This window comes from Trachemys scripta, chromosome 1 (genome assembly GCF_013100865.1).
Source record: "Trachemys scripta elegans isolate TJP31775 chromosome 1, CAS_Tse_1.0, whole genome shotgun sequence".
In the NCBI taxonomy this organism is placed as follows: domain Eukaryota; kingdom Metazoa; phylum Chordata; order Testudines; family Emydidae; genus Trachemys; species Trachemys scripta.
The window spans coordinates 296273262-296299094 of NC_048298.1; the positions used below are offsets into that span (position 1 = coordinate 296273262).

General features: G+C 39.3%; 1 protein-coding gene and 1 long non-coding RNA gene across 4 annotated transcripts in view; one reads left to right on the plus strand and one right to left on the minus strand.

Moving 5' to 3' along the window:
• DCLK1 (doublecortin like kinase 1) overlaps window positions 1-25833 on the plus strand; it is a 348042-nt gene that overhangs the window by 290916 nt on the left and 31293 nt on the right. For all 3 annotated transcript variants that reach the window (XM_034758612.1, XM_034758613.1, XM_034758614.1), the window contains 6 exons: window positions 3855-3939; window positions 6702-6810; window positions 10245-10302; window positions 11037-11156; window positions 18786-18932; window positions 25178-25311. In XM_034758612.1, the coding sequence (XP_034614503.1) occupies window positions 3855-3939; window positions 6702-6810; window positions 10245-10302; window positions 11037-11156; window positions 18786-18932; window positions 25178-25311 (653 nt within the window). The remainder of the gene's footprint in view (window positions 1-3854; window positions 3940-6701; window positions 6811-10244; window positions 10303-11036; window positions 11157-18785; window positions 18933-25177; window positions 25312-25833) is intronic.
• Window positions 3792-15046, minus strand: LOC117871037. Its single transcript, XR_004644128.1, has 3 exons — window positions 14920-15046; window positions 10104-10266; window positions 3792-3930 (listed from the first exon to the last, which is right to left on the minus strand). It is a non-coding gene; the product is annotated as an uncharacterized LOC117871037 (long non-coding RNA).

Here is a 25833-nt window from a genome sequence, read left to right on the forward strand (position 1 = left end):
CCAGTAAGATATGGTTGAAACTCTATAGTGCTAATCTTTCCATTCACATCAATAAGAAGTGTGGTATGTTGACCATCTGTTATGTGAACCCGAATAGGATCTGAAATACCTACACCAAAGACCTGATCTTTTTATGCCATTGCTTTTATGTAGGTGTGTCATAAAAGCAGCCAGGTGTCAGCAACCTGTGCAACTGGTCCTTGTTAAATCTCTTGAGGTGATGACATTTCAAGTGTCTCAAGATCTCTTAAAATTAAAACAGCTAATTGCATTAAGGTCTGTGGTTGAAAATATCTTGCTCTTGCAAAGGTTTTTTTCCTCTGCAATAACCCTAATGGGATCTACAGCTGTGAGGGCTACCGTATGTACAACAAACAACTGCATCAGGATTAGCAAACCAACTGAAAGAAACACCAAGCCCCTCAAGGGAATGGGACCCAGAGGTCTTTCAGCTTGGTGAGGAAAATGAGCTAAATAAAGTCTAAATGAACTCAGAATGTCCTTCTAGCTTACAAAATGATGAATAAATAAATGCCTTTAAAAAATTCCAGAGAACTGAAATACACAATAAAAGTCAAGCTGTTTGTGACTCTTTTACCTAGTAAGCTCGTCTACATATTAGATGAGACTCTGTGTATGGAGATTGTGAATATAGACATGTACATACAATTCCTGAACTTTATTAATATTATTTTTTAATCTATTTAGTAAAATTGGAGGGCTTTCTTAAATGTGATGTAAAGGGCATTCCTTCATGGTTTCTGCGGCCTGGCAGTCTTCAAAATAATTCATTAACACTCCCTTCATTTTACATTCTAGTCCATTCCCAACTTGTTTTATGCACACAACTCTCACTGCTGTCAGTGGGTGCTTTGTGTGCAGACCTATGGGAGAGTATATAGCTGTAATGCATCATTTTGGTGCCCAGTTTTTCAATTATGTGTGTATAATACTGAGTCTTCCTCCTCTCATGTGTTGATCTAAATATAATGTCTATAAGAGAGATGGAGGCTTTAAAAATAGTCTCATATTAAAGCTGTTTTCTGCTAAAATGTACAGAAACCAAAATTCTCATCTCTGATTGACTAGAGTTAGGTTCCTAAATCCATATTTTGGCACCCAAAGATGATCCCTATTTAGCTAAGTAGTTAAGCACATGTTTAACCTCACACACATCAACTGGGATTATTTGTATTTAAAGTTAAAGCATATGTGTAAGTGATTTGGTCTGATTTTCAGAACTGAGCACCTACAAATCCCAGTGGGAGCTCAGCACCTCTGAAAAATCAGGTGTCCTTGTATGAATGAGACTAAATTTACTCATTCAGGTTGAGAAAATTTGTCCCCAAAGTAATGTCTCAACTTTAATATCTCTCCCATTTTCACTCTAGGACTAAGAGCAGTAGGTCAGCAGTCTGAAGAGATAATCAAAATGTTAAAGAAGATGCTGTGGTGTATAATCTGTAGTGTTAGAGGTACCATCTGCTGTAAAGATTCATCTCACCATTTAAAATGTAAAAACTGTATGCAGAAACCATTTAGTAATTTGTCAAAATACTAATGCTTTCAATAATCCTGGGCTATACCACTTCAGGGTTTTTAAAGATCATTTCATGACTGCATATACATCATGTGCTGAACATATTTAAATGATAGTCCCCTTAAGAAAATAGAGTGGAAAGGCAGAAGCAATAATAATTTGGATGCGCTGTCATAGGAGAGTTAAGAGAAGCACCAGAAAAAATAGTGAAAGCTATTCACTATATGTTCTTCCCAGTAGAAGTGTAAAACAAAATTTTTACTTTTTATCGTCATTCTATGCTATACACATGGAATATCTTCTCCTGCCCTGAGAATTCATGGAGTTATGCTGTATGCTTGTTACTTGTTATCCCTCTACACTGTCATTTGCAAATGTTTGTGAGGTAAGTTTTCACTGTAATATCTAGCAGAGTTTAAATATAAGTAGTTAACACTTGTCCTAAGCCTGCAGCAAGGGCAATGATGCCTCAGTGAATAGTATAAAGCCAGTCAGTGCACACTTCTGTCATTAAGAGGCAGCAAATGTAGTCCAAAAACTGATGAGTGAAGTTTTAATCCTGGTCAGAGCTCAAAGGAAGTGGTCACACGGATGAAAAGAATGAGTTCATGTTGATTAAAAGAAAAGACATAGAAACTCTTAGGCACGGGATGTGCCAATTACCAGAATTATTTAAAGGAAAATAGGCCAAAGTGAGTGGCTAAATCCACAGATCTCAATTTAGTGTGGGAGAAATTAAAATTTAGCCTGCAAATATAAATAAACTCCAGCATTCTGGCCAGACTCTAACTGGTAATTGCATCCTGTTAGCTCAGTTCTGCACTGAAGTTTCAACTGGATATAGCATTGTTCTTCATATCCTGCCCCAAACAGTTGCTATGTTCTACCGTAAAGTGACTTTTATTTCATTGGTGTATGAAATGATTCCTCTAAATAGTTTGTTTTTCCAGTTAAGTTTGTAGCATTTATTCATTGACTACTAACACTTCCACATTTCCAGACCTCCCAAGACTGTTTTCAGTATCTTCCAAACAGGGGCGGCTCTAGCTTTTTTGCCGCCCCAAGCACAGCAGGCAGGCTGCCTTTGGCGGCCTGCCTGCAGGAGGTCCCCGGTCATGCGGATTCAGCAGCGTGCCTGCGGGAGGTCTGCCAGGCCCGCAGCTTCGGCGTACCCGCCGAATTGCCACCGAAACTGCAGGACCAGTGGACCTCCCGCAGGCATGCCGTTGAAGGCTGCCTGACTGCCGCCCTTGCAGGGACCGGCGTGGCGCCCCCCGCAGCTTGCCGCACCAGGCACTCACTTGGAGCGCTGGTGCCTGGAGCCATCGCTGCTTCCAAATATAGAGAAAAATATGATCCAGTCCCTACCCCTAGGAGATTACAATGTAAATTACAAACAGTATAGTCTCACTCTACGTGATACGTAACTTGGAGGGAAACTACAAACAGTGCAGCACTTTGGAATCTTGCAGCATGAAAAGTGCTCTATGAACCCAAGATAGTATTATCACATGATTTTCATAATTAAATAAAGACCGCTTTCTAACTCAAGTTACCCCATGAAAATATAAAGTCATGGCCATTTGTGGCTTTAAATTTAAAGTGCTGCTGTTACATTTGTAGATTTTTTTCCGTTTGCAACAATAAGGAAACTTCAGGATGGGAGAATCCTGAAGACACATTCTAAGCTTTAGATTTGCAGATGGTGTCTCTCTCATTAGTAAGAGAGATGCAGCACAGAATAAGAGGTCTCTGGAAAATAAGCATATATGTGGTAATGTTTTATTTTCTCCCTATATGACAAAAATGTGCTTGTCTGTTCTAGGACCTTTCTGGGGAGGCTTTCGCCAAATGGGTATTTGCAGGAAAGAGCGAACCTGGTTCTAACAAATAGATATCAGACATAATTGGCATTTTGGTGTTGGTATTAGCTGGGTTAAAATGTCAAGACAACTAACTACTGGAAACTTCCCACCAACAGACAGTACCCCAATTTGGTGACTTCTCACATTTCAGCCACAAAAATGTGCATTGGACGTAGAACCTTTCTAAACTTGTTTTTCAGTGGAAGGTGCATAGAAGCTGAACTACACAAAATGAAGTAGGGAACTCTCCAGTAACAAGGGGGGGAAAAAGAAGTAGAAAAATCTAACTTTTGATAAACATCCTGTAGCCTCTTTTCAAGGGGCGAATGGATGTTTTCCATGGGGAATACTAAATTCCCCTTTGGGACTTCTGTCCAGTAATGATGGGCGGAGATACAGGTGCACTTTAAGAATCATTTCTGTCTTCATTTGTCTTTCTCCATTTCCAGAGCTCCCAACACAGTGGCTCCTCTACCTCATTAGCATCCACCAAAGTTTGCAGCTCCATGGATGAAAATGATGGACCTGGAGAAGGTAAAAGAGACTGTTTTGATGGCAGAAGGTTGTTGACATTTCAAAACAATGATAGCTCAGCAGCTATGCGGGAAACAAGTTGCTATTCACTCGCTTCAGCATGAAGAGTTGCAGGGATGACTTGACTCTACCTTTAGAGGGTTACCAGGTTTACTGAACTGGTTGAATCATGGATTCTATGCTAGCATGATGTTTGCCCTGCATCCAGAATAGCATTATTCAAGCATTTCAGTTCCACTGACTTCTATGGTACTGATCCCACAGATTCCAGAACAGCTCCCAGAAGCAGTGGATTCTGGAAGGTTTTGAAAGACCACAGGTACAATATGGGACAATAATAGCAGAGCTAGTAGAAAAATTTCCTCGTTGGTGCTAAATCGGTTCAAACAGAAATGGTTTAGAGCAACCCAGTTCTGAAATGTGAAAGCTTTGTCTACTCCACCCAGATTTTAAAATGCTTGTGAATTATTTGCAGCACTTTTGGTTGTGTACACAGTGTGAAGAAAGTCAAAGTGGATAATCACGGTGGTCCCTTCTGGGCCTAAAATCTATGAAGTACTGGCCCTTTTGAAGTCAGTGAGAGTTTTGCCATTGACTTCACTAGGATCAGGATTTCACCCAAAGTGTCACAGAAGCATTGGGGATAAACTGGTTGTATTGTAGAGAAGGCCCAACTGCCACTTTAATGGCCCATCTGTTTAAAAAAAAATCTGGTTTTATAAATTTTTTAGATGGTGGGATGAGGATGATGGTGGTTTATTATTACTGAGTGTTATCTGACATACTCATTTTACTTACAAGCACTCCGACTTGAGTACTTTGCGGGCTGTGTTTTTCATTGTTTTATTGTGATGTATATCTTTTAAAAAAAAATTACAAGAGCACCCTCTAAAAGCTGAAAAATAAAAGGAACCCAGGGTGATAAAATGGTGAAGAGTTAGAGGGAAAGGTAATAAATGCAAGGGCAACTAAAATAGAGTAACTTCTAGAATAATTCTTATTTTAAGGGTTTTTTTAAAGGAGGGGGTGATGGAATGAGAGGGATGTAATTTTGACAAAAGTTCCAAACTCTTGGGACTAGCACAGCAAAGGTCTAGTAACCTACCCATTTAAGAGGAGATGGTTGGAACCTTTAATCTGAAGTTGTCCATATGAAACTGAATTCCCCTGACACATGAAAATTCTGCAAGGTCATCATTCCTGCTGGGGATGTCACATATTTCCTTCCTTTCATTTCATATATAACAGCAATATGCTTAACATTTCACAGCCTATAAGGAGACCTGTTTCTTGTTTCAAAGAGTTTAGAATTCAGCATAGACAAAACAGTTCAGACACAGATCGGTATGTTGTATGCTGACATGAGTTCAAGGTGGCATAGGACGAGGTTTTTGATATGATGTAAATTAATTTGACATTTGATTAGAAAATGAAAGCAACAATTAGAGGACAGTTGTCTTTAAAATAATAACTCATGTTTGATATCCCTTTAATCTATAAAATTACTTTGGACAGACAGTATCTCAAATACCCTGTCCCAGCCTTTCTGTGATAAAAAGCATAGAGTATGGCCAGGATCTTTACCAAAATGATCATAGTATGCCTGAAATAAATTAATCTGAATAGCGCCTATACTGGAGTGTTCCATGCACATGTAAGTACTTTTTTAGGAAGCATGAGGAATCACATTGGGCTTTAGCAGAAAAATGACAGGCCAAGTGAGATGAATATCCTCGCTGCATGCCAATGATTAAGATATGTGACTCAGGTTGGCCTGTACTCTGATGCTTATCATTCAAACACACACAGACACACATATGCCTGTACCATTTGTAATTTAAGGTGAAAAACACAAAAGTCACAGCATTTCAATCTTAACACCACATTGGAAAACATGGGTTTTTTTTGCCAAATAGTCTCTCACACTTCATATTCTGTTGTGTGAAATGTAATTAATATTTACTGCCTTAAAGAGTGTAAATTTGAGTCACTGTTTTAAAAGGCTTTTTAGCTATTAGTATATACCCAGTATATTTATGTGGTCCAAAGGTGATTGGTTTAGACTGAAGTCCATAATCACAGCTTTTGGAAGCATTAGTAGGCATTGGTAAACTGCTATTTCAAATGTATTTCAAGAATAAAGGTGCATTAATAGGCACTAAAGTAACAGAAATACAAACCTTTTCTGTGTGTAGACCCTCTGTGTAACACAATTTTACCTAAACATCTGGTGCCCAGGTTGCATGTGAAGGTGATATAATTGAGAACATTTGTTTAAAAACTAAATATTTAATATTGAGGGGAAAATAGCACTTAACACATGAGGAATTTTATGGATGTCTCATTTTACAGGATGTAATAAAATAAGGGCTTGAGTGTTAGATTTTTGGTACGTATATTTAATCATACTATGTCAAGCAGTTCTAACCCTTATCAAAGGGCTCAACTACGCTTGTGCAGACCACAAAGGCCCTTTCATATTTAAAAAAATTCAATTTCAGTTTTACACTCTGAATATGTTGCAATAGGGACTGTAAGTTGTGTAAACCTTGAATGGCTGAATCTACAGCCCAGAGGTTTTATTTTTCATCATTTGAACTGTGTGAAACCTATTGAGTATATACAATGTCAGCAACATGGTTTTGCTATACACTAAATGAGATATTGATTCTGAACGGTTTCCATTGGACCCAAAGAGCATGTTATGTGCAACATCTGCATTTCCTTCTCTACCAATAAAAATGCACTAATGATTTTTTCAGAAGTGTTGGAAGAAGGCTTCCAGGTTCCAGCATCAATAGCAGAAAGATATAAAGTTGGAAGGACTATAGGAGACGGAAATTTTGCTATTGTAAAGGAGTGTATAGAAAGGTGAGAAGGATTATTTGCTTATTACTGTAAAAGCAATCATTAATATAATGCTTTTCCTAGATCATACCTTTATTTGCAGACTGTGGGACTTGTGGAATAAGGTAATATCTCGGTGCCAGATGTAAAAAATGGAAAAAACTTGTCTAATAACCTGTGCTGTGAAAAAAGGAGCAGTTCCAAGGGACAATCTATAATTTTCATGCTTTGGGGTTTTTTATATACGAGAGGGGTGGGTTTGAGTTCCTCACCCCTAAACCCTGAAGTAGGCTCTGCTGCCAGAGTCCCACTAAGAGGTGAGAGAGAAAGGGGGGGGCATTGCTGAGAACCAAGAGAGCGTGGTGTAAAAGAAACAGAGGGAGGAGGAGATGTCCACAACATAAATTATTATGAAGCTTCTGATTTCTTATGATGGCAATGCAGAGAATGGCAAAAAAAGAGCCAGAGAAAGAGATGTCCACAATAAACAACAGAGCTGCCAATATCCGATCATGGGAGTTCTGAGAATGAGGTTCCACATTCACTGCCACTACATCCTAATGAGGAGCAATTTACAGAAGACTCCACAGTGGTTTCAGAAGCAAATTTAACATCTTGGCAAGTAAGAACTTTGAAGCTAGCCACAAAGACTAGATCAAGAATAGGCTGGATGCAAACTACAGTCTCTCTGGAAAGAAATTTGTCCCAGCCTGGGATTCAGATTGAATTGTCTCCGTATACCAAACTAACAGCTATTGTGGAAGTCTGAAAGAATAAGCTTTCTCTCTACAGACTCAGGGTTCACATGGTATGTGGCCAAGATTATTATGACACCTTCACAGGCTTTGAGAGAGGTTGATGTTGATGCAAAAGGTCTTTCAGATCAAACTCCAGAGTTGAAAATGGCCACTTACAGGAACCCTGAGCTAGAAAATGTAGAAATCCAAGGAAAAGGAGAAAAGCAAAATTAAGGAGGGCACATATATAGCCATATAGAAGAAAACAGGATAAGGTGAAAGAAAAGGGGAGAGGGGGAAGGCTACAGCTAGAGTGCGAAAGACGAAAAGGGCAAGTCTCAAATGAAAGAAATAGTAGATTAGAGAAGCTAGTGGATTATGCAGCAGAATAATACTGTGAGATTCAGAGAGTCTTCCCTGCCTGCAGTTAAACATGTATACTCAAGCAATTTTGGGCTTTTCGTGTGTTTCTAAAGTTGAGAGGAAATGTGTTACAAGGAAATGACAGAACTAACTGTTGGTCTCACTACACACAGAAATAGTGCTACCACTTCCTAGTTATCTTTAGTAATATGTGGCACTGTCTGTATGGAATACTCTATAAGTGACTATCTAGGGAATACATGATTTTGTGGTCTCGTTATGCAGATCATCCAAAAAGAGTGCTCACCTTCCTGCATATGTTGTTTGTGTTAGAGAAACTATTTGAGGAATGTTTTTGAGAGTTAAACCACAAATGTAGTTAAATCACAAATGTCCTTATATCCCTCCACCTGTAAAAGCTGGCTTGGTTACCATGAGCGTGAGTTCAGAGAAACAGAAACATTAAAGTAATAAATGTAAAACACCTCCACAAAGACCTAAAATAGCATTTCTAGGCATAACTTTATAGCTATGCTTTTTTATCTCAGGCCCTGTAGGGCCAGGAGTGAATGCTGGGCAGCGTTAGGGAGCTGAGGAAATTTCCTCATCCCACTGGCGTAAAACTCCTGTGTCTAGAACAGACTTGGACCTCAAAGTTATGACTTTTTGATCTATTAAAAAACCTGTCACTGTACTAAGACTGAATCTTACCCTTCCTGGGCCTTGAGTAAGATTTTACATGCAGTATTTATTATGTCTCTAATTTATCGCATGCCTATCTCCTCCACATACATGATGTGGGTGCACAGGTGTGTGTGTGTATCCATAAAAAATCATGACCATGATCCTGCATTCCTTGCACACCCAAAAGCCCATTGGATTTTGTGAAAGCTTAGTGTGTGGAAGGAATGCAGCCCCTTATTTGGTCTAGGAAGATATAATTAACAAAAGGTCTAACAATTTAGTCTGTGACCAGTACATAGTTGTAAACTTTTATACTGCAGTAATCTGAATTTTCTGCTTTGCACTGTAACTTTTTATTGTTCATTTAAGTGGTAGGTATATCATCGCTTACCATATGATTGTCTCTTTCTGGTCTGCTCTGAATGTTTGCTTAATAGGTCTGTAAGACACAGAGCAAATCAATGTTGCCAATAGTCTGTGGTTACACATCTTTTTAGAGGAAAGAATAAATAGGATATTAATTTACATTATGTTACATTTTTAAAAAGAAAATAAAAGCTATGATCCCCCAAATCAGAGTAGCCAGAGTTGTAGTCTGCTTGTTACATATTTGCTGTATTATGCATGCAATTTGTCTGGCAGACAAATTCATTTCTAACATACCAGATTTTGGAAATATCTTAATTTCCATAGTAGTTAATATTTCCAGTGTTTTGGAGCGAATATCGTCTTACACAGAAAACAAAAGCCATTAATATCCTTTTTTTGTGACAGAAAGGAAGCTTTTCTGGGACAACTAAAGAGTCTGGTTCACTAGCTTTCAAGAAGAATATATTTTGCCAAGTTTTAGCCCCATGCACCTGAGTTTCTGATGCCGTCCCTCCCACTTAAAAGATAGACATTGACACTGTAACTATCTGTCCCTTCTCAGGTTTGGATGTGTCTACTCAGAATAAATGCATCCACAGGAAGGCCACCTCAGGGTGAAAAATGGCCAATTTTCAGAGCTGTAGCTTGAAGCCCTCTAGTGGAGAAAACATAGATGTCAGGGTGCTTTGTTGCGCTTTTAAATTAAGGCTTTAACAGCAATGCTGTAATTTTGAAGAGATGATCATTCAGAATAGCTTCTTTGGAAACTCTCTTAATTTGTATCCTAATTTATATGTTTCTTAGGGGCCCTGCTGGCTTTAGAATCTGAATGTGATAAAGTATTTGTCACATTTTTCTTTTTTATAAATAAAATTTACAAAATGTGGGCGTTGGGGCATAATCTGCTGAACATGAACTCCCAGTGCGATGCTGTGGCCAAAAAACTAATCTGATCCTGGGGTGCATAAATGTGAATCTTGAGTAGGAGTAGAGAGGCTCCTTTACCTCTCAGGTATGTGTTCTTGTTACAATAATTCTCTTGGTCTATTGCTATCATCAGTCCAAAGAAATGTTAACATTTGTATCCCCAGAGCCATTATTGTTCCAGATTTTGTCCTGTTAAAATCACCAACCTTAAACTCGGCAGGACTACAATGTACTTACCACATCCTTTAAAAAAATATTCAGATGATATCCTTTTTCATCTCAGCAGTTATGGGTACTGTGCTTGAACGGCAAACACAAAAGCCATTGGGAAATTTTCATTGCAATTAAATGTTAATTTTTTCTTTCATCTTTTCTCAGGTCAACTGGTAGAGAATATGCTCTGAAAATCATAAAAAAAAGTAAATGTAGAGGAAAAGTAAGTATGAGAGCTCAAATAAGAACTATAAATGTTTCCAACAAAACATTTTTCTGTGAGATCTTGTTTTGACAGCTAAGATCAGTTCGGGAAGTTCTTGGTGTTCGAATTCTTCCTGGCCAATGGCAGAATTTTTGCAGTTGAGGGCATTTGCCTTTGGAATTTTCTGCCCTTGACAGGCCATCAGAGCACAAGTCTAGCAGCCTGCAGAATACAATGAAAGATGCATTTACTTGGTTCAACATTTGGCTAACTGTGTGTGTGTGTTTGCTTTAACTACTACTGTCATTAAAGCATGTAGCTGCCAGAGTGCTAAATGCTATAAAAACAGTAAAATAGAAGTAATAATCATATATAGTAAATATTATATTAACTGAATTGCTGCTGTTTTTTATAATTCTTTACTTAATGCTTTCTGGGAATATAGAACCATATTTATAACTGCTCAAAATATTTTTTGTATTAGAAAATTTTCTAAGAAGCTTCAGTGACTGACTTTTCTCTTCCCACATTTCATTTTCTGTGTTCTCTTCTCTGACCTTGACTCAGTCACCACAATGATGCTGTTGCCAGACATTTTCTACATTGCCTAAAACAATGTTTTTGATTTTCATGGATTCTTTGGAAGATTTGAAAGTCCCAAGAGCCTCTGAACTCTCCCTCACGGGTGGGTGGAAAGGGTAGGGTTTTTTTCCACCAATCTGTATTAATTTAAGATTTTTGTTCTGTGGAAGGAGCACATGATCCAGAATGAGGTATCCATTTTAAGAAGGGTCAAACATCCCAATATTGTTCTTCTGATTGAGGAGATGGACATGCCAACTGAGTTGTACCTTGTCATGGAGCTTGTAAAGGTGCGTATTTTGAAGGAGATCACCCACATACGTGGACCCGTTTCAAGATTGTATCAGCATCTTCAGGCATTTTACTCAAGCAGCTTTAACCATAGTACATGATAAAACCCACTAAAATGCCCGTTGCTTTTATCCTAAAGACTTACAGTAAAATATGACAAGAGATGGGTGTTTATACACTTGCTGTTTGGGGACTCTCAAGCATGTTCATATTGTGGACCACATCCTAATAGTGTGTGTTTTGTGGACACCTCACCTTCCATTTGTGATCACCTGGCCCACTTCTCCTTACATATGGCATCACATAACATTCCTGTGGTACCTGCAGCACTGTCTTACATGACAAACAGATATAAGAAAACAATTGAATTTTTAGCTCATTTTAACACAACTTAGCTGCTAGCTCTGCTCATTTCCAGCTCTATGTGACCTGATAGTTTTTTGTAGACCATGCCAGCAAGTGCTCAGTGGACAGTATTTTGGGGGCCCATGATCTTGTTCACATGTTTCAAAAAGAATTAGGCCCCAGATTACACCAACAGGCAAAACAAAAGCACCCAATTAGAGCATTTGTATAAACCTCATTATATTTTGCTGAAACAAAGTAATGTGGCCTTACATTTAAAATACATTATCTGTGTCATCTGTATCCATTGAGTTTAGTGTCCCTTCATTAAATCTTCTCTTTTACTTTAATTGAAATTGAGATTGAAAAAACCCATTGCTGTTTAAAGTGTGATTCTATCCTGAAAAATAACTTGGTAAAAACAGCATTGTGAGGTTAGTTCTGAATTTATTGCCTTGTAGTGACTTCCCAATTGAATGTGTTCACTTTACAAGAGCAGATTTTCTTCCCCTTATTGCCAGAACTGCAAACTCAGTCTGGAATATACGAGTCTTTCTGGCCCATGTATCTTTCACAATAAGGGGTCTGCAATCAGAATTTAGCTAACAGTTCTGTTAATGATACACATGTCAGAATACAACCCAGCTCGCTGAGAGTGAAAGGTAATTAAAATGTATTTGTCAGTAAAATCAGAGAATTCTGAAGAAATGCAGGGCAGAGAGGTCTTGAGTAAGAAAATGCTATTTTCCATAGTGATTTTACAGAATAGACCTGCACTTCAAATTCACTTAAAAAAACAATGGTTCTCCAGTTATTTAATTCTGCAGAATACTTTGTAAGAGAGACCAACTCTCTCATTAACCACTTCTATTCTCAATATCCCATTCCCGCCATCATTCCAGCAACACTTTGTTTTGGTGGCCTTGCAGACCATGATTTGAAGTCCACTAGTTAAATGGTTAGGACCCAATTTTCAAACATAGATACTTAATTTGTGCCAGCAATACTTGTACACACACCTGTTGAATGTAAAAACTTCACCCTGGTGTGCAAAACTGGCCTTTAAGCTCTTAAAAGTTCTACCCTATGGAAAGAATACCACTGCCTTCCAACCACACCAGAACTGGAAGACCATGCTCTCCCCTCATCTCCGTTCATTAAGTAGGGTCCTGCTTCTCCTGCTACAAGGAGTGGCCTGTGCATTATACCACAAACATGTAAGAGATGGGAAGTTGAATTGCCTCTCAATGATTCATCCACAAACAGAAACAAGACCCCTTCAACCACTGCCCAAGTTCTGCTCATCCGCTCACCTAATCTCTGGAAGCATAGTAAACCCTGCCACCTCTTAGTTCCCCTCCTCTGCCATCTTTTTGGTTTTATAGCCATTCTTTGGTCGACTGGGCTTCTGGGGTCCAATGAGAGAGACCTAGGCAGCCACATAGGAAAACAGTCAGAAAGGTACTGATAGATCTGCTCGAATTCCAAACTCCGGGCCATTTTAGGTCCAAGCAGAGGTGAAAGTAAGCTGGTACGCCCTGGTATGGCGTACCAGCAAGAGACGGTTTGCTGTACCGGGGCGGCTCGACTTCCCCAGGGGGCAATTTAAAGGGCCTGGGGCTCCCAGCCCCTGCTCCCAGGCCCTTTAAATTGCCACCAGAGCCCCACTGCTGGAGCCCTGGGGTAGGGCTGCGAGGCTCTGGGGGCTATTTAAAAAGTCCGGGACTCCTGCTGCTTCTACTACCCCGGCCCTTTAAATAGCCGCCGGAGCCCCACCACCACTACTCCAGGGCTCCGGCGGCTATTTAAAGGGCTGGGGCGGTAGAAGCAGGGGAGCCCCAGGCTCTTTAAATAGCCCCCGGAGCCCTGGGCTGCTGCTGCTACCCCCAGGGGGGGGGCACTTACCTTACAGGGTGGGCTGGGGCTGGCTCTGACTCCCTCAGCCATGCCCCTTCCACCCTAGGCCCTGCCCCTTCCGGGGGCCAGAGCTGGCCCCAGCGTACCGGTAAATCACTGTACTTACTTTCACCCCTGGGTCCAAGTGACTACCCATCTCAACTCAGTTTCCTATGACAGACCCTCCATCTTCCCCCTTCCCTCCAGAAGGTCTACTAGCCAGTGTGAGTTGTGCCCTGACTGCAGTGCCCAGAACCTTAGAGGTGAGCAATCACTTAAAAAGCAGGCACGTTTTGCAGGAGCAACTTACTTAGCCACCCATGTTTGAAAATTTGACATGCAATATGGTTTTTTGTTTGGGTTTAAGTTATAATCCAGTTCTCATTCAGCTAAACAAGAGAAGAGGACACTGCAAGCACTCATAAAAGGGAATGTCTCAAAATAGAATTATAAAGAGACAAGCTATTCTAATGACTTCATGGGAAAATCAGTCTTCTAATACTTCTCCTACTCTCTTCCTCCTCAACATACCCACCCTCGCTTGCATGCTCTTTCTCTCTCTTTTTTACTTAAGAATTTCTGCAGATACCATGAAGTTTAATCTGATGGTTTGCTTTTTTTTTTTAGTTATGATAATATTTATGCTTTAGGAGATTTTTCATAGACATAAATTAATCTGAATTTCTGTGAGCACATGAAGTTAATAGGTTCTTTACCTTTATATGATGAGGGGGAATAAAGGGAGAAAGGTCCTAATCAAGGCCGGCTCTAGGCACCAGCTTAACAAGAAGGTGCTTGGGGCGGCCAAGGGAGAGGGGCGGCACCTGCGGCAATTCGGGGGCGGCAGGTCCCTCACTCCCTCTAGGAGTTCAGTTTCTCTGAATATCTATTCTATTTGTTAATATTTAATTGAAAAAACCTTGCTATACTGTGCTCTGCAGGCACCAAGGAAAGTATTTCTGAAAGATATTAATTGTTAATTCAACAATTGCTGACTGTTTCCCTTGCACAGCACATGCTGTTGGAATTGATTAACCATCTGTTATTGACTGACTTTTGAAAACCTGAGTTTAAATCAAATTCACACACAGGAATGAAATTCAAGAAGAAAAGGCTTGTAGAGCAGTTGCAGTTAGTATCACCCTGCATTAATTGACAGTAACATGTTTGACAAAAGTGGCTGCTGTAAATACTGCCTTCATTTCATGGTAGGCATATCGTTCCCTGCTTTTTTTTTTAAAGCGCTCTAAGTGTAAGAAAAAGCACTTCATAAATACAAATATAAACATATTGCAAGCAGTGCTTGTAAAACAACTGCAGGACCTGGCTGCTGGCATTTTGCCTTTCTACACAACAAAACAAAATTATTATTCAAACCGAACAGGGGGTTAGTCAACTTAACAAGCAAGATTTACTATTGAGTTTCCTTTACTACTCAGGGATATGATTTCACTTTCACAGCAAAAAAGAGATTATATCATTTACATAACAAGGTAATAAATAATTGGTTACTGTACTTACAAACTTACTGCCTTATGTGCAGATGATAAAAACTACATTCTGATGTTGCTAGTCTGACTTAATTCCAGAAAAATCGGAGAATCAAGAGATAAGGGTTGAAATTGCATCCTTACATGCCCCCACCCCTGTGCCCAATGTGCCTAAGTAATGGATGGGTTGGCCTGATGTATGAATAAGCTAGGCAGAGCTTGGCAAGCTATAAAACACTAGTGCTTCAGAGACAACTTAGAAAAAATATTTGTCAACCATATTAACGCTTTAAGTGCCTTTCAGCACCTCTTTCTCCTCTTTTAACTTCAGAAACACTTATCAATATAATAAAACTCAGTGTAGTCTAATTATATACTTTTTTTTAACTGGAGGACAAGGTAGATTGCCTGACTGCCAACAAAATTATTCTGCTTTATTAGCTGTCTCTCTATTAATGTACTGTGTGTGCTTTCTTTTTATTTTCCTTTCTTGAGTTTAGGCTTCCCTCTATTCTTTTCTTTCTTTTTCTTCTCTTTAACTTTAGGTTTGGTCTTCCCCTTTTTCTTTTTGGCTTTAGATTCATCTTTCTTTTTCTTCCCTTACATCTGAGGCTTGACCTTTTTTCACCCTCTTTGGGCCAGATCCTTGACTGATGTAATCGATGTTACATCTGAGGTTTAGGAACATAGGAATATAAAAACATAGGAATTGCCATGCTGGATCAGACCAGAGGTTCATCTCGTCCAGTATTCTGTGTCTGACCATTGCTAGCTCCAGATGCTTCACAGAAAGGTATAAGAACACCACAACAGGTAGATGTGAGATAATTTGCCCTCTACACTAGGTCTCATCCTGATCTCTAATAGTTAGAGATTTGCTTAAACCATTACACTTGAGATTTAATATTGCTTCTAACATTTTAAAGAAACCAGTCCTTTCCCTTAATCTTGACTTTTGAGCTTAATCTTGGCCCCTTTCTCCTCCATCTTCTACTTTATTCTGTTTGAATTTTCCCCCCTGGTTTTCCAAGTTCTCTAACTCATGATTCCTCTGAGTGGTTGATTCAAAGAGTCTTGATCAGTGTCATCAGATAGTACAGAAGATCTGTATGGTCTAGATTTGTCAATGACTGTCTTCAAACACTCTAGTGAGCTGGACTTTTAAAACCCAAATTGGGAATAAATCTGTGCTGGACAACTCTAATTAGCATTCTGGAATGAGCTAACTTTGCTTTCATTTACCACACGTCCTCTTATCTTTGCAGCTTGCAGTTTTCTTAATTGTGCTGCTGAATCCTCTGCTGAGCTATTATAATTTTCAGCAAGATGTTTTCTACTGGACTGGTGGCAAAGGTGCTGAAACTTTGTCTTCATGTTGCCCACAATCAGACACTAGCTGTATAGCCATGTTCATTATCAATCTGACCTCTTTCTCTTGTTCTTTTCTTTTCTTTTCTTTTGTGCAACATCTACCCCTACTTTGGAGGTCTTCACAGTGCTGGACAGTGTACCCTTCTCAGATTTTTTCGGACTTCACCTTCTTATCAGGTTCATTTTCAAGAAATGAGGGGCATCCTATACCCACCTGTCTCCAAATTCTTTTTTCAGAATTGCTCAAGTTTTCTGCCTTTGTTTGTGAGCTTTTTGTAGAACCTCATTTTATTACAGTTTGCATCCTTCTGTTTCCCTATCTTGCTCTGTGGTAGTTACTCAGATTTCCTAATAAAATATGTGTCACATAGATTTTTCAGTGTTTCATATACCATTCTTTTTATCTTGACCTAAATCCAATATGTCCTATGCCTCTTCCCCCATATTGTATATAAAAAAGGTGTACTTGGTATTTATTGGCATAATTGACAAGTTCTGATGCAACATGAAACTGCTCAACAGAGTTTATGCATTTTGGCTACACTGATTATAATCAGTGAAATTAATGCTTTCTATAGGAATTATACCAGTGTCAAAACACAATAGTACAAGAATGTTGAGTTGGATGCCAACAACCATCAGATTGGCTAAACAATCATGATGGGTTTAATTTTTTTATTTTCAAATATTTTGGTTCTCTTTATTTTTCTTCTGCTTTTTGAGCCTCTAGCAGCCATGTTTTCTAGCTTTTCTCTGTAACCACAAAGGCCAGAAACTGACTTTTTTTCTTTTTTCTTTTCCCCAATGAAAACTGAGATTTGCATGATTCAGGCCCTGGGGCTTAAGGAAAAATACCTAATAGAATGAAACATAGGATAAAATCATGAGAGTTGGCAATGTTGGGATTATGGGAAATATTTTCTCCATTGCCCTGGGAAAATAACTTTTGTTCCTCTAAGAACACTCTGCTTTTATTAATTTTTTCTTCTTTCTGTTGCTACTGTCCCTGCTAGGCAGCTTGATTTTTCTCACTGTTTTTGCAGACTCTGTCCTCTCCTTTTCTGTTTCCGTGGGATCTAGGCTTCCTTGATGGAGCTGCTCTGTTTTTGGCCTGTGGTCCAGTTCTTCTTCAAAGCAACCTTTTATTTTTCTCACCCTGCCTTACACTCTTCATTGAACTGGGGTTTCTCCTGCTCTCTTGGCCATTCTCAATCAGTTTAATATTTTTTCTCTCTTTTAGCTCACTGCTGGTAATACAGTCTGATTTAGTAGCTGCTTGAAAATGGAAAAAATAAACCCTCTCCTCACTTCAGAGGAGTTTCACTTACTTTCTCTTCTTTCCTTCATTCCTTTCCTTTTGTTTCCCCTCCCTGGCAGTGGCATCCAGCCAGCTCTGGCACCGTGTCATGTTAATGTGTAGGAAGGAACACAGAGAGAGGCATGGGTGATTGCAACAGAGTTAAATACTTTTAGTGAACTGGGAAGTGACATAGGGCTGGTCCACACTAACTCCCCAGTTCGAACTAAGATACGCAACTTCAGCTACGTGAATAACATGGCTGAATTCAAAGTATCTTAGTTCGAACTACAAGGTACTTTCCGCGGGTCCACACGCGGCAGGCAGGCTCCCCCGTCAACTCCGCCTACTCCTCTCGCGGAGCAGGAGTACCGGTGTCGACGGCGAGCACTTCCGGGATCGATTTATCGCGTCTAGACAAGACCCAGAAGATCGATTGTTTACCACCGAACCCGGAGGTAAGACGTACCCTAAGATTGTCTCCAGTGCAGTAAGACTACAATGTTAACTCATCAAATGCCTTCGAGCATAATAGTGTATCATATTTTCTGTTGGGGGACCCCAGTGTTAACATCAGGAAGTAGAAAACCTAGAATACTTGACACATTCTAAAAGGGAGAGTGGTCTCTGAAGTTAATGTTTTTAAAGATTTCTGAGAGGTGGAAACAGATTCTTTTAATGCATTGTATATATGCTGGGTAGATAGATACATTATGGGAAATAATTTCATCTTTAATTCTAAATATCCATATCATTTTAGATTTAACTGAGATTGTGGATATGGTTTTGAATGTTGGTTATTTGTAATTATAATAAATGGCAGCAAGGATTGGTACCCAGCACAGTGACAGCTGAATATGCTGGTAAGCAGCAGGTTTGCAATGTAGGTGCTAAGGAAACAGGTTGGCAGTGCTGGAAATGTCACCGAAGCAGCATGCTTGGCTACGGGAGAGGAATGGGTTGCTTAATATTTTCCTCAATCCACAACTTTCAGCTCCATTAGCTGACACACTGAGCAGTGTTGACCAGCTCTGAATGGGAGGTATGCCCTGCCTTCTGTCCCTGGGAGGAATGATACCACAACACAAGGCCTTTGTAGGTAGGAAGGACCTCTGTGGGGCCCTCACAAAGTGGCACAGTGCTGCTATTCATTTTCCAAAAAGATTATTAAGCCGTGCTGTCTGTGTACAACAGGAAGTTGTTAATGTGCCATGGTTATTCTGTTCCAGGGAGGAGACCTTTTTGATGCCATTACCTCCACTAACAAATACACAGAGCGGGATGCCAGTGGGATGCTGTACAATCTGGCCAGTGCCATCAAATACCTCCATAGCTTGAACATTGTTCACAGGGATATCAAACCTGAGAATCTACTGGTAAGTGAAAGCTCTACTTACTGTATTGTTACTGCTAACTTGGGAGTGATTGAAAGTGTACCTGTGCTCTCAATGAAATAGTCTATGCCATTAGCCTTTTAACTTACTTTCTCTCACATGCTAATCTTTTCATCATCAAAAGGTCTTTAAAACCAAACAGCAGTCACAAAGAATATAGACGTGTCAGGCTCCTAGAAGTTAAACAGTCTGTCTTTAGCAAGTCTTTGTCCTAGGACACTAGTGCAGGATTATTCCATACAGTGAATTTTTCAGTGTGTTTTCAGTCTAACTACAAATATTTCATGCAATAGGGTTTTAGGCACTTTCCTTGGAATAAATACTTTGCACCTTTACATAGTACCAAGCTACCCAACCCCCCTACACAGGAGATTAATAGCAGTATTTCAATTTACAGACATACAAACTGAGATTACATGATCTGAGCCAAAAGCATGTAGTGTTTCAGTGGCAGATCCAGGAATAGAACCCCGAAGTCCATCTCTGACTGCTCTAACCATATAACAGTCTAATAGATCTTTCTGTTAGAACACTTTCCTTGTTAGACAGTCTAAACCTTTCTTTTTCTATTTTAATGTCATTGATTTTCTTCTGAGGGCCCAGTCCAACTCCCATTGAAGTCACTGAAAAAACACCTTAAACGAATTCTCTCTCTCCTTGGAGTCTACATATTTCTTGACCGTTATTGTGTCCACTGTCATCTTTAGTTCAGTCTTTGCCAGTAAATTAATCTCTCCCTTAAGTCCCTTAATCATTTTTGTGTTTGCTCTCTGAATTTATTCTAACTTGCAGAGAATTTTCAGTATCAAGGCACCCAAAACTGACTGTGTGTTTTACAGCAATAACATAATTTAGATTGTAAAGAACATAAGTTCTCAGCTTTGCACTCTCTGCCATCATCTTCTGTGTTTAATATTGTTTGGCAATGGAAAGTTGTTATGGGAAAGATGGTTCAGGTAAATCTTAACACACTTGCAGAGAATTGGGTTTGTACAATTCAGAACACAGTGACAGCTGTCTGTATAGTTCTAGCCATTCTTGGCCTAGTTTTTCAGAAAATGCTAAAACCATGTAGGCCAGGGCTCTCATTAGACATGAACATGTACACCCCTATAGCAGTCTTAATGCCAGTGTTCATAGACTGCTGCATGCATAAGTTATAGCAATCACATGTCAGGATTCATTAATGCTGTGTCTTGGAATGTGCAGGAAGATTTCATGGAAAAAGACCTACCATGCTTTTGTATTCAAACTTCTTAAATTCCTAAAGTTTGACAGCAGTAGCCTGAAGCTTTTTTAATGTCTTTCTGCTTCCACCCTCATTATTCCCTTGTTGGTAATACCCACTGGCCTATCGTGAGTAATCATGTTGTTCTTCACTTTATTCAAATTGTTCAAGTGTATTTTACAGTCCAGCGAACACAAAGGTCATATGCTGCTGTTGATACTAAACAATGGCTAGAAGGCACTAAACTTTTCACAAAGACCATAACTTTCAAAACAAGCACTTGCATATTAAAACTACTTCCGCTCCACTGATGTAAAAGAAAAGAACTATAAAAGGGCATGGGGGCACTTCCATAGAACTTATCAGGTATATGGGGGAGCACAGGAAACGTGTGTTCCCCTTGGTGCTTGGTATGATAAATTAGGCAGCACTCATCTGATAAATATAAAGGATCTGATTCTCATTTACACTAAGGGTATGTCTTCACTACCTGCCAGATCGGCGGGTAGTAATGGATGTGTCGGGGATTGATATATCGCGTCTCGTTAAGACGCGATATATCGATCCCCGAACGCGCTCCCCATCGACTCCGGAACTCCACTGGAGTGACTGACGGTAGCACAGTCGACGGGGGAGCCGCGGCCATCGATCCCGCACCATGTGGACCCCCAGGTAATTCGATCTTAGATACTTCGACTTCAGCTACGCTATTCGCGTAGCTGAAGTTGCGTATCTTAGATCAATCCCCCCCCTAGTGTAGACCAGCCCTAAGGCCCCTTTACTCTGCTCTGGCAGTGTAATGGGGTATTAGCGTACATGAAAGTCAGGTCTCTAGTTTGTTGGTACATATTGACATCAAATGTGTTGTCTCAGCACTTAACTCCACATATATCACAAAACATAGAATTGTAGGGATGGAATGGACCTTGAGAGGCCATCTAGTCCAGCCTCCTACACTGAGGCATTACCAAAGTGTATCCTGTCCAACCTGTTCTTAAAATCCTCCAATGGTGGGGATTCCACAACTGCCCTTGGAAGCCTATTCCAGAACTTAATTATCCTTATAGTTAGAACGTTTTTCCTAATATCTAACCTAAATCTCCCTTGCTGTAGATTAAGCCCATTACTTCTTGTTCTACTTTCAGTCGACATGGAGAACAACTGATCATCAGCCTGTTTAAAACAGTCCTTAACATATTTGAAGACTGCTATCAGATGCCCTCTCAGCCTTCTTTTCTCAAGATTAATTATTTAATCTTTCCTTATAGATCTGGTTTTCTAAACCCTTTTTTTTTTTTTTTGCTCTGAACTCTCCAATTTGTCCCCATCTTTCTGAAAATCTGGGGCCTAAAACTGGACACACATCAGCTCAGGCCTCACCAGTGCCTAGTATAACAGAATAATTACATGTCTTACATATGACACTCCTGTTAATGCACCCGAGAATGGTATTTGTCTTTTTCACAATGGTATCAAATTATTTGCTCATATTCAATTTTGTATTCACTATAACCCTGACATCCTTTTCAGCAGTACTACCACCTAGCCAGTTATTCCCCATTTTGTAGCGGTGCATGTAATATTTCCTTCCTAAGTGAAGTACTTAGCTTTATTGAATTTCATCCTCTTGATTTCAGACCAATTCTCCAATTTGTCAAGGTCACTTTGAATCCCAGTGCCGTCCTCCAAGGAGCTTGCAACCCCTCTCGATTTGGTGTCATCCATAAATTTTATAAACATATTCTCCACTCTGTTATCCAAATTAGTAGATAAAATGTTGACTAGTATTGGACCCAGGACTGACTCCTGCAGGAAACAATTAATATGCCCTCCCAGTTTGACAGCAGACCACTGATAACTAGTCTGAATAGGGCTTTTCAAACCAGTTGTACACCCATCTTATAGTAATTGCATTTAGACCACATTTCCATAGTTTGCTTATGAGAATGTCATGTGGGACTGTGTCAAAAGCCTGACTAAACATGTTGTAACATAATAGATTGCCATGACGTCAGGTGATCTCGCACTGTAAGAAAGTCAGCATTTGATCCATTGACTACATTACTGCTCTAAAGTTCATCTAGGCTTTGATAGAGAGGGAGATTATGGTCTTTAGCACAGTACTCAGAGCTAAGAGTTTCTGAATTCTAATCCTGTCTCTGACAGTAACTCTCTGTGGCCTTAGGAATGTCTTAACCTTTCTGCCTCAATTGCCTGATCTGTAAAATGGGATGATATTTATTTGTCACAGGTGTACGATGAGGATTAGTTTCTTAACATTTTATAAACACTTTGAAGTTGGTAATTTCTATACAAATGGTAAGTATTGTTATGTTTATTATCCATTTTAGCAGAAAAATCTCCATGAGCTTTCAATGTGCTTAAAGTCTGTAATTCTGTACCTATGCATCCACTTGCTCTGTTCTCTGGAGGACATGCCTTCCGTGTTTTAATTGGAACATTTTTATAATTGCTGCTATTTAACACGTTTATTTTGTGAAATCATGGGATGTTTTTATAGCCATATAATAAACCCTAGAGAACAACTTCTCTGACTGTTGCCATCTGCAGTGATCACAAGAGCAGCTTAGAAAATACTGACAGTCTTTGTAGTAATAGGATACATATGGTGGCACACAATTATGTGTTTCTGCATTCAATTAGTGTTGTACAATTACCCAGTTTTATTGCTTAGTTAAAACAGTGAAAGCACTACATAGTGGGTAATTTGCACTAATCCCCATCTCTCTAATTGCCCTTCAGTGTTTAAATGCAGTAGAACATGTATAGTGTTTGTTCTGAATGAGATGAGCATTAAATTATCATTCACATTCCTTGCGCCTTGACTGGCAATTAACGTACCACTTCTTCACATTAGGAGCACTTTTATAGAGAGCGCTAAATAGAGTTATAACAGGGTGGGGGAAAACTATTCTTTTCTAGCGTTACTAGAAAATCAGCTGAAATAGTCTCTCAAGGAAGTAGTAGAAGCCTCATTCCTGGAAACGGACTGACAAAACCCTAGAAAATATACCATACTGCACAATTCCGCATTGGCAGAGGAACGGATTCAATGACTTAAGAGCTCTTTTCTGTAATTAATTGCTCTGATTATGGTTCATTCACATCACCAGTGTGACTAGTGAAATTAATCTGTAAACATACACTAGATTAACCAAACTAGGTGAAGGCATTTTCCACAATAAAAGGCAATTGCATTAAGGATGAATACTAGTTACAGTGCTTCAGCCACTGATCTCTAAATCACTTCTTTACATTTTCCACCAAGTGTCTATTTAAAGTTTCTAGTTGCCAGTCTTTAATTAAAACTGTGGTTGAAATTAGATTTATTGCTCCCATTTCAGCAAACACTTCATTTCAGGAACCAGATGTATTTAACAATCGGTGTTTTTAATAAAGCTGAAATTACATTTTTAATGGTCTTTATGCCCATTTTTTGCTGGCTTAATAACAGAGAAGAGTGAATCCATTTCAGATTGTTGGTCCTCTCACATAACAAGATCCAGTTTCATGCACTTATTAAAAACAATCAGAGGAACAGAGGATTTCTGTGAATACTGAATCTCCCCTCATAATATAGAAGACCTGATATAATATGTTGTATAACCCTACAATACAGAAGAGTGGCGAGAAGGTTTCTTAATCTTTCTATGGAAGGTTGTACAGCAAATGAAGAAAAAATTCTCTTCATAGGATGGCTAGTTACAGTTGTTTTTGATGGATCTCTAGCAAACTGTTTCAGTTGATGAGGAATGGGTCTTCTAGTAAAAACTTTTGCACTAAGTGAGCAGATGAAGAGTCTCTGTTGAGTTCACTGCCCATTTCTTAAGGAAATCTAAGAAGTTTCTTTTGCAGGAATTTGTAATTCAGTGAGGCTTTTGTTGTGGCAGTGGCTGTTCAAGGTGGTGGTACACATGAGATTACGCTTGTAGACCAAACACATTTTTTAAAATGTTGTTAGATTAAACTGCACTAAATTTCACCATAAATCAACATAAAAACTGGAAGAGAGAGCCCCGATCAACTACTGCCTTAAGTGATGATTCGCTAGTTAACATTTTATTTTGATAAATTTATTTTGACTATTTGTTTTGATATTTGAATATTTGTCAGTGTTTAGGCACTGGGGAAGCAATGGAATTTGGAATTTTCCTATTGTGGCTGCTATCTTTATGTACTGACTGCTTCTAGAATATAAAGTCTCCTCTTGCACTGATTAAAAAGAAAACAAAAAAATTGCAAGTAGCTTTTCACTGCTGAAGAGATCATAATTTAGGGAAGGGTTTTCAAGAGCACTCAGTATTGGCCTAACTCTGTTTCCATTGATGTCAGTGAGAGTTATACCATTGACTTCAATGGAAGAAGAGTTGCGCTAACACTGAGCACTTTTGAAAATTCCACCTTTAGTGTTTTGTGAGCGCTCAAAAGTGAGCATAAGTGCTTAGTGAAGTAAGTGTGTTGTGACCTCTCTAGTGGCTCGTCCATTGGGAGAATAAAAGCCTACTACTGCTGTCAACTAATGGAGTTACTCCTTTCGCTCAGAAGTTCAAATCCCTGTACAAGCCTTTCTTTTGTGTATTAATTTTAATAAGCTACCACGGTTGTCAGACTCAGTGGTGATTTAACCCAGGAACTTCAACGTCAAAAGCACAGGCCTCTACTACGCTACTATACTTTAGTTTTTAACAAGAGAAAGATTTTGTGCTCTTTGATGATCAGCCACTAAAGGGGGATCCAGCATACTTAGCCAGTTACACTGGGTATGTTTATTTTTTTAGAAGAGAGACCATATATGAATCAAACCCTCCTAATCACTGTGATTTTTTTTTAAATGTGCGCTCATCTGTATTTTGGGAAGTGAAGGAGAGAATCTGAAAGCATACTCAACTGAAAGGAGTAAGTCAGGAAGTTAGCAAATTGTTCATGAGTCCATTTACATAGAACCTTGCTGATCCTTTGGATTTTATTTCTGGTTTAGGTTTATGAACACCAAGATGGAAGCAAGTCTCTGAAGCTGGGAGACTTTGGGCTGGCAACAATAGTGGATGGACCTCTTTACACAGTCTGTGGGACCCCTACATATGTAGCTCCAGAAATCATTGCAGAAGCTGGGTAAACTATTTGCAGTAAAGGTTCATTTAAGTGTGCAAGGTGGAATATGTCCTTGCCAATATATCAGTTATAACTCTTTTAATTTAGGCTTTTTTTCCTACCTTTTATTAGGGGTTACCACGGCAGTTTTTAACTTCAAAGTAGAAAGTCCTCAAATTAGCACTGAGGCAGTAACTAACCATTTCTTTTAACCCTGGGGTAAAAGTAACAAAAAAACTGCCCTCAGTGACTGCTAACTGTTGTTTTCTGTGCTCTTCCTTTGTCCTCTACTGTCCTTTTCCTTAGGGTCTATTGTGTAGAGCAAACCCCCACTGGGGTGAGTGACCCATAGCACCTGTGCAGGCTTCCTGTCAGGAGAGGTCAAACGAGCCCTACTCTCATCCAAGAAACCAGTACACTTTATCATCTGTGTTCAGACATTCTAATCCAATGTAGCTTTAAATTGTAAACATCTGCCTTGGATTTGAAAGCAGATATTGGTGTACAGTATAGATAAAATTCAGCTCAGACCATTTCATAAGA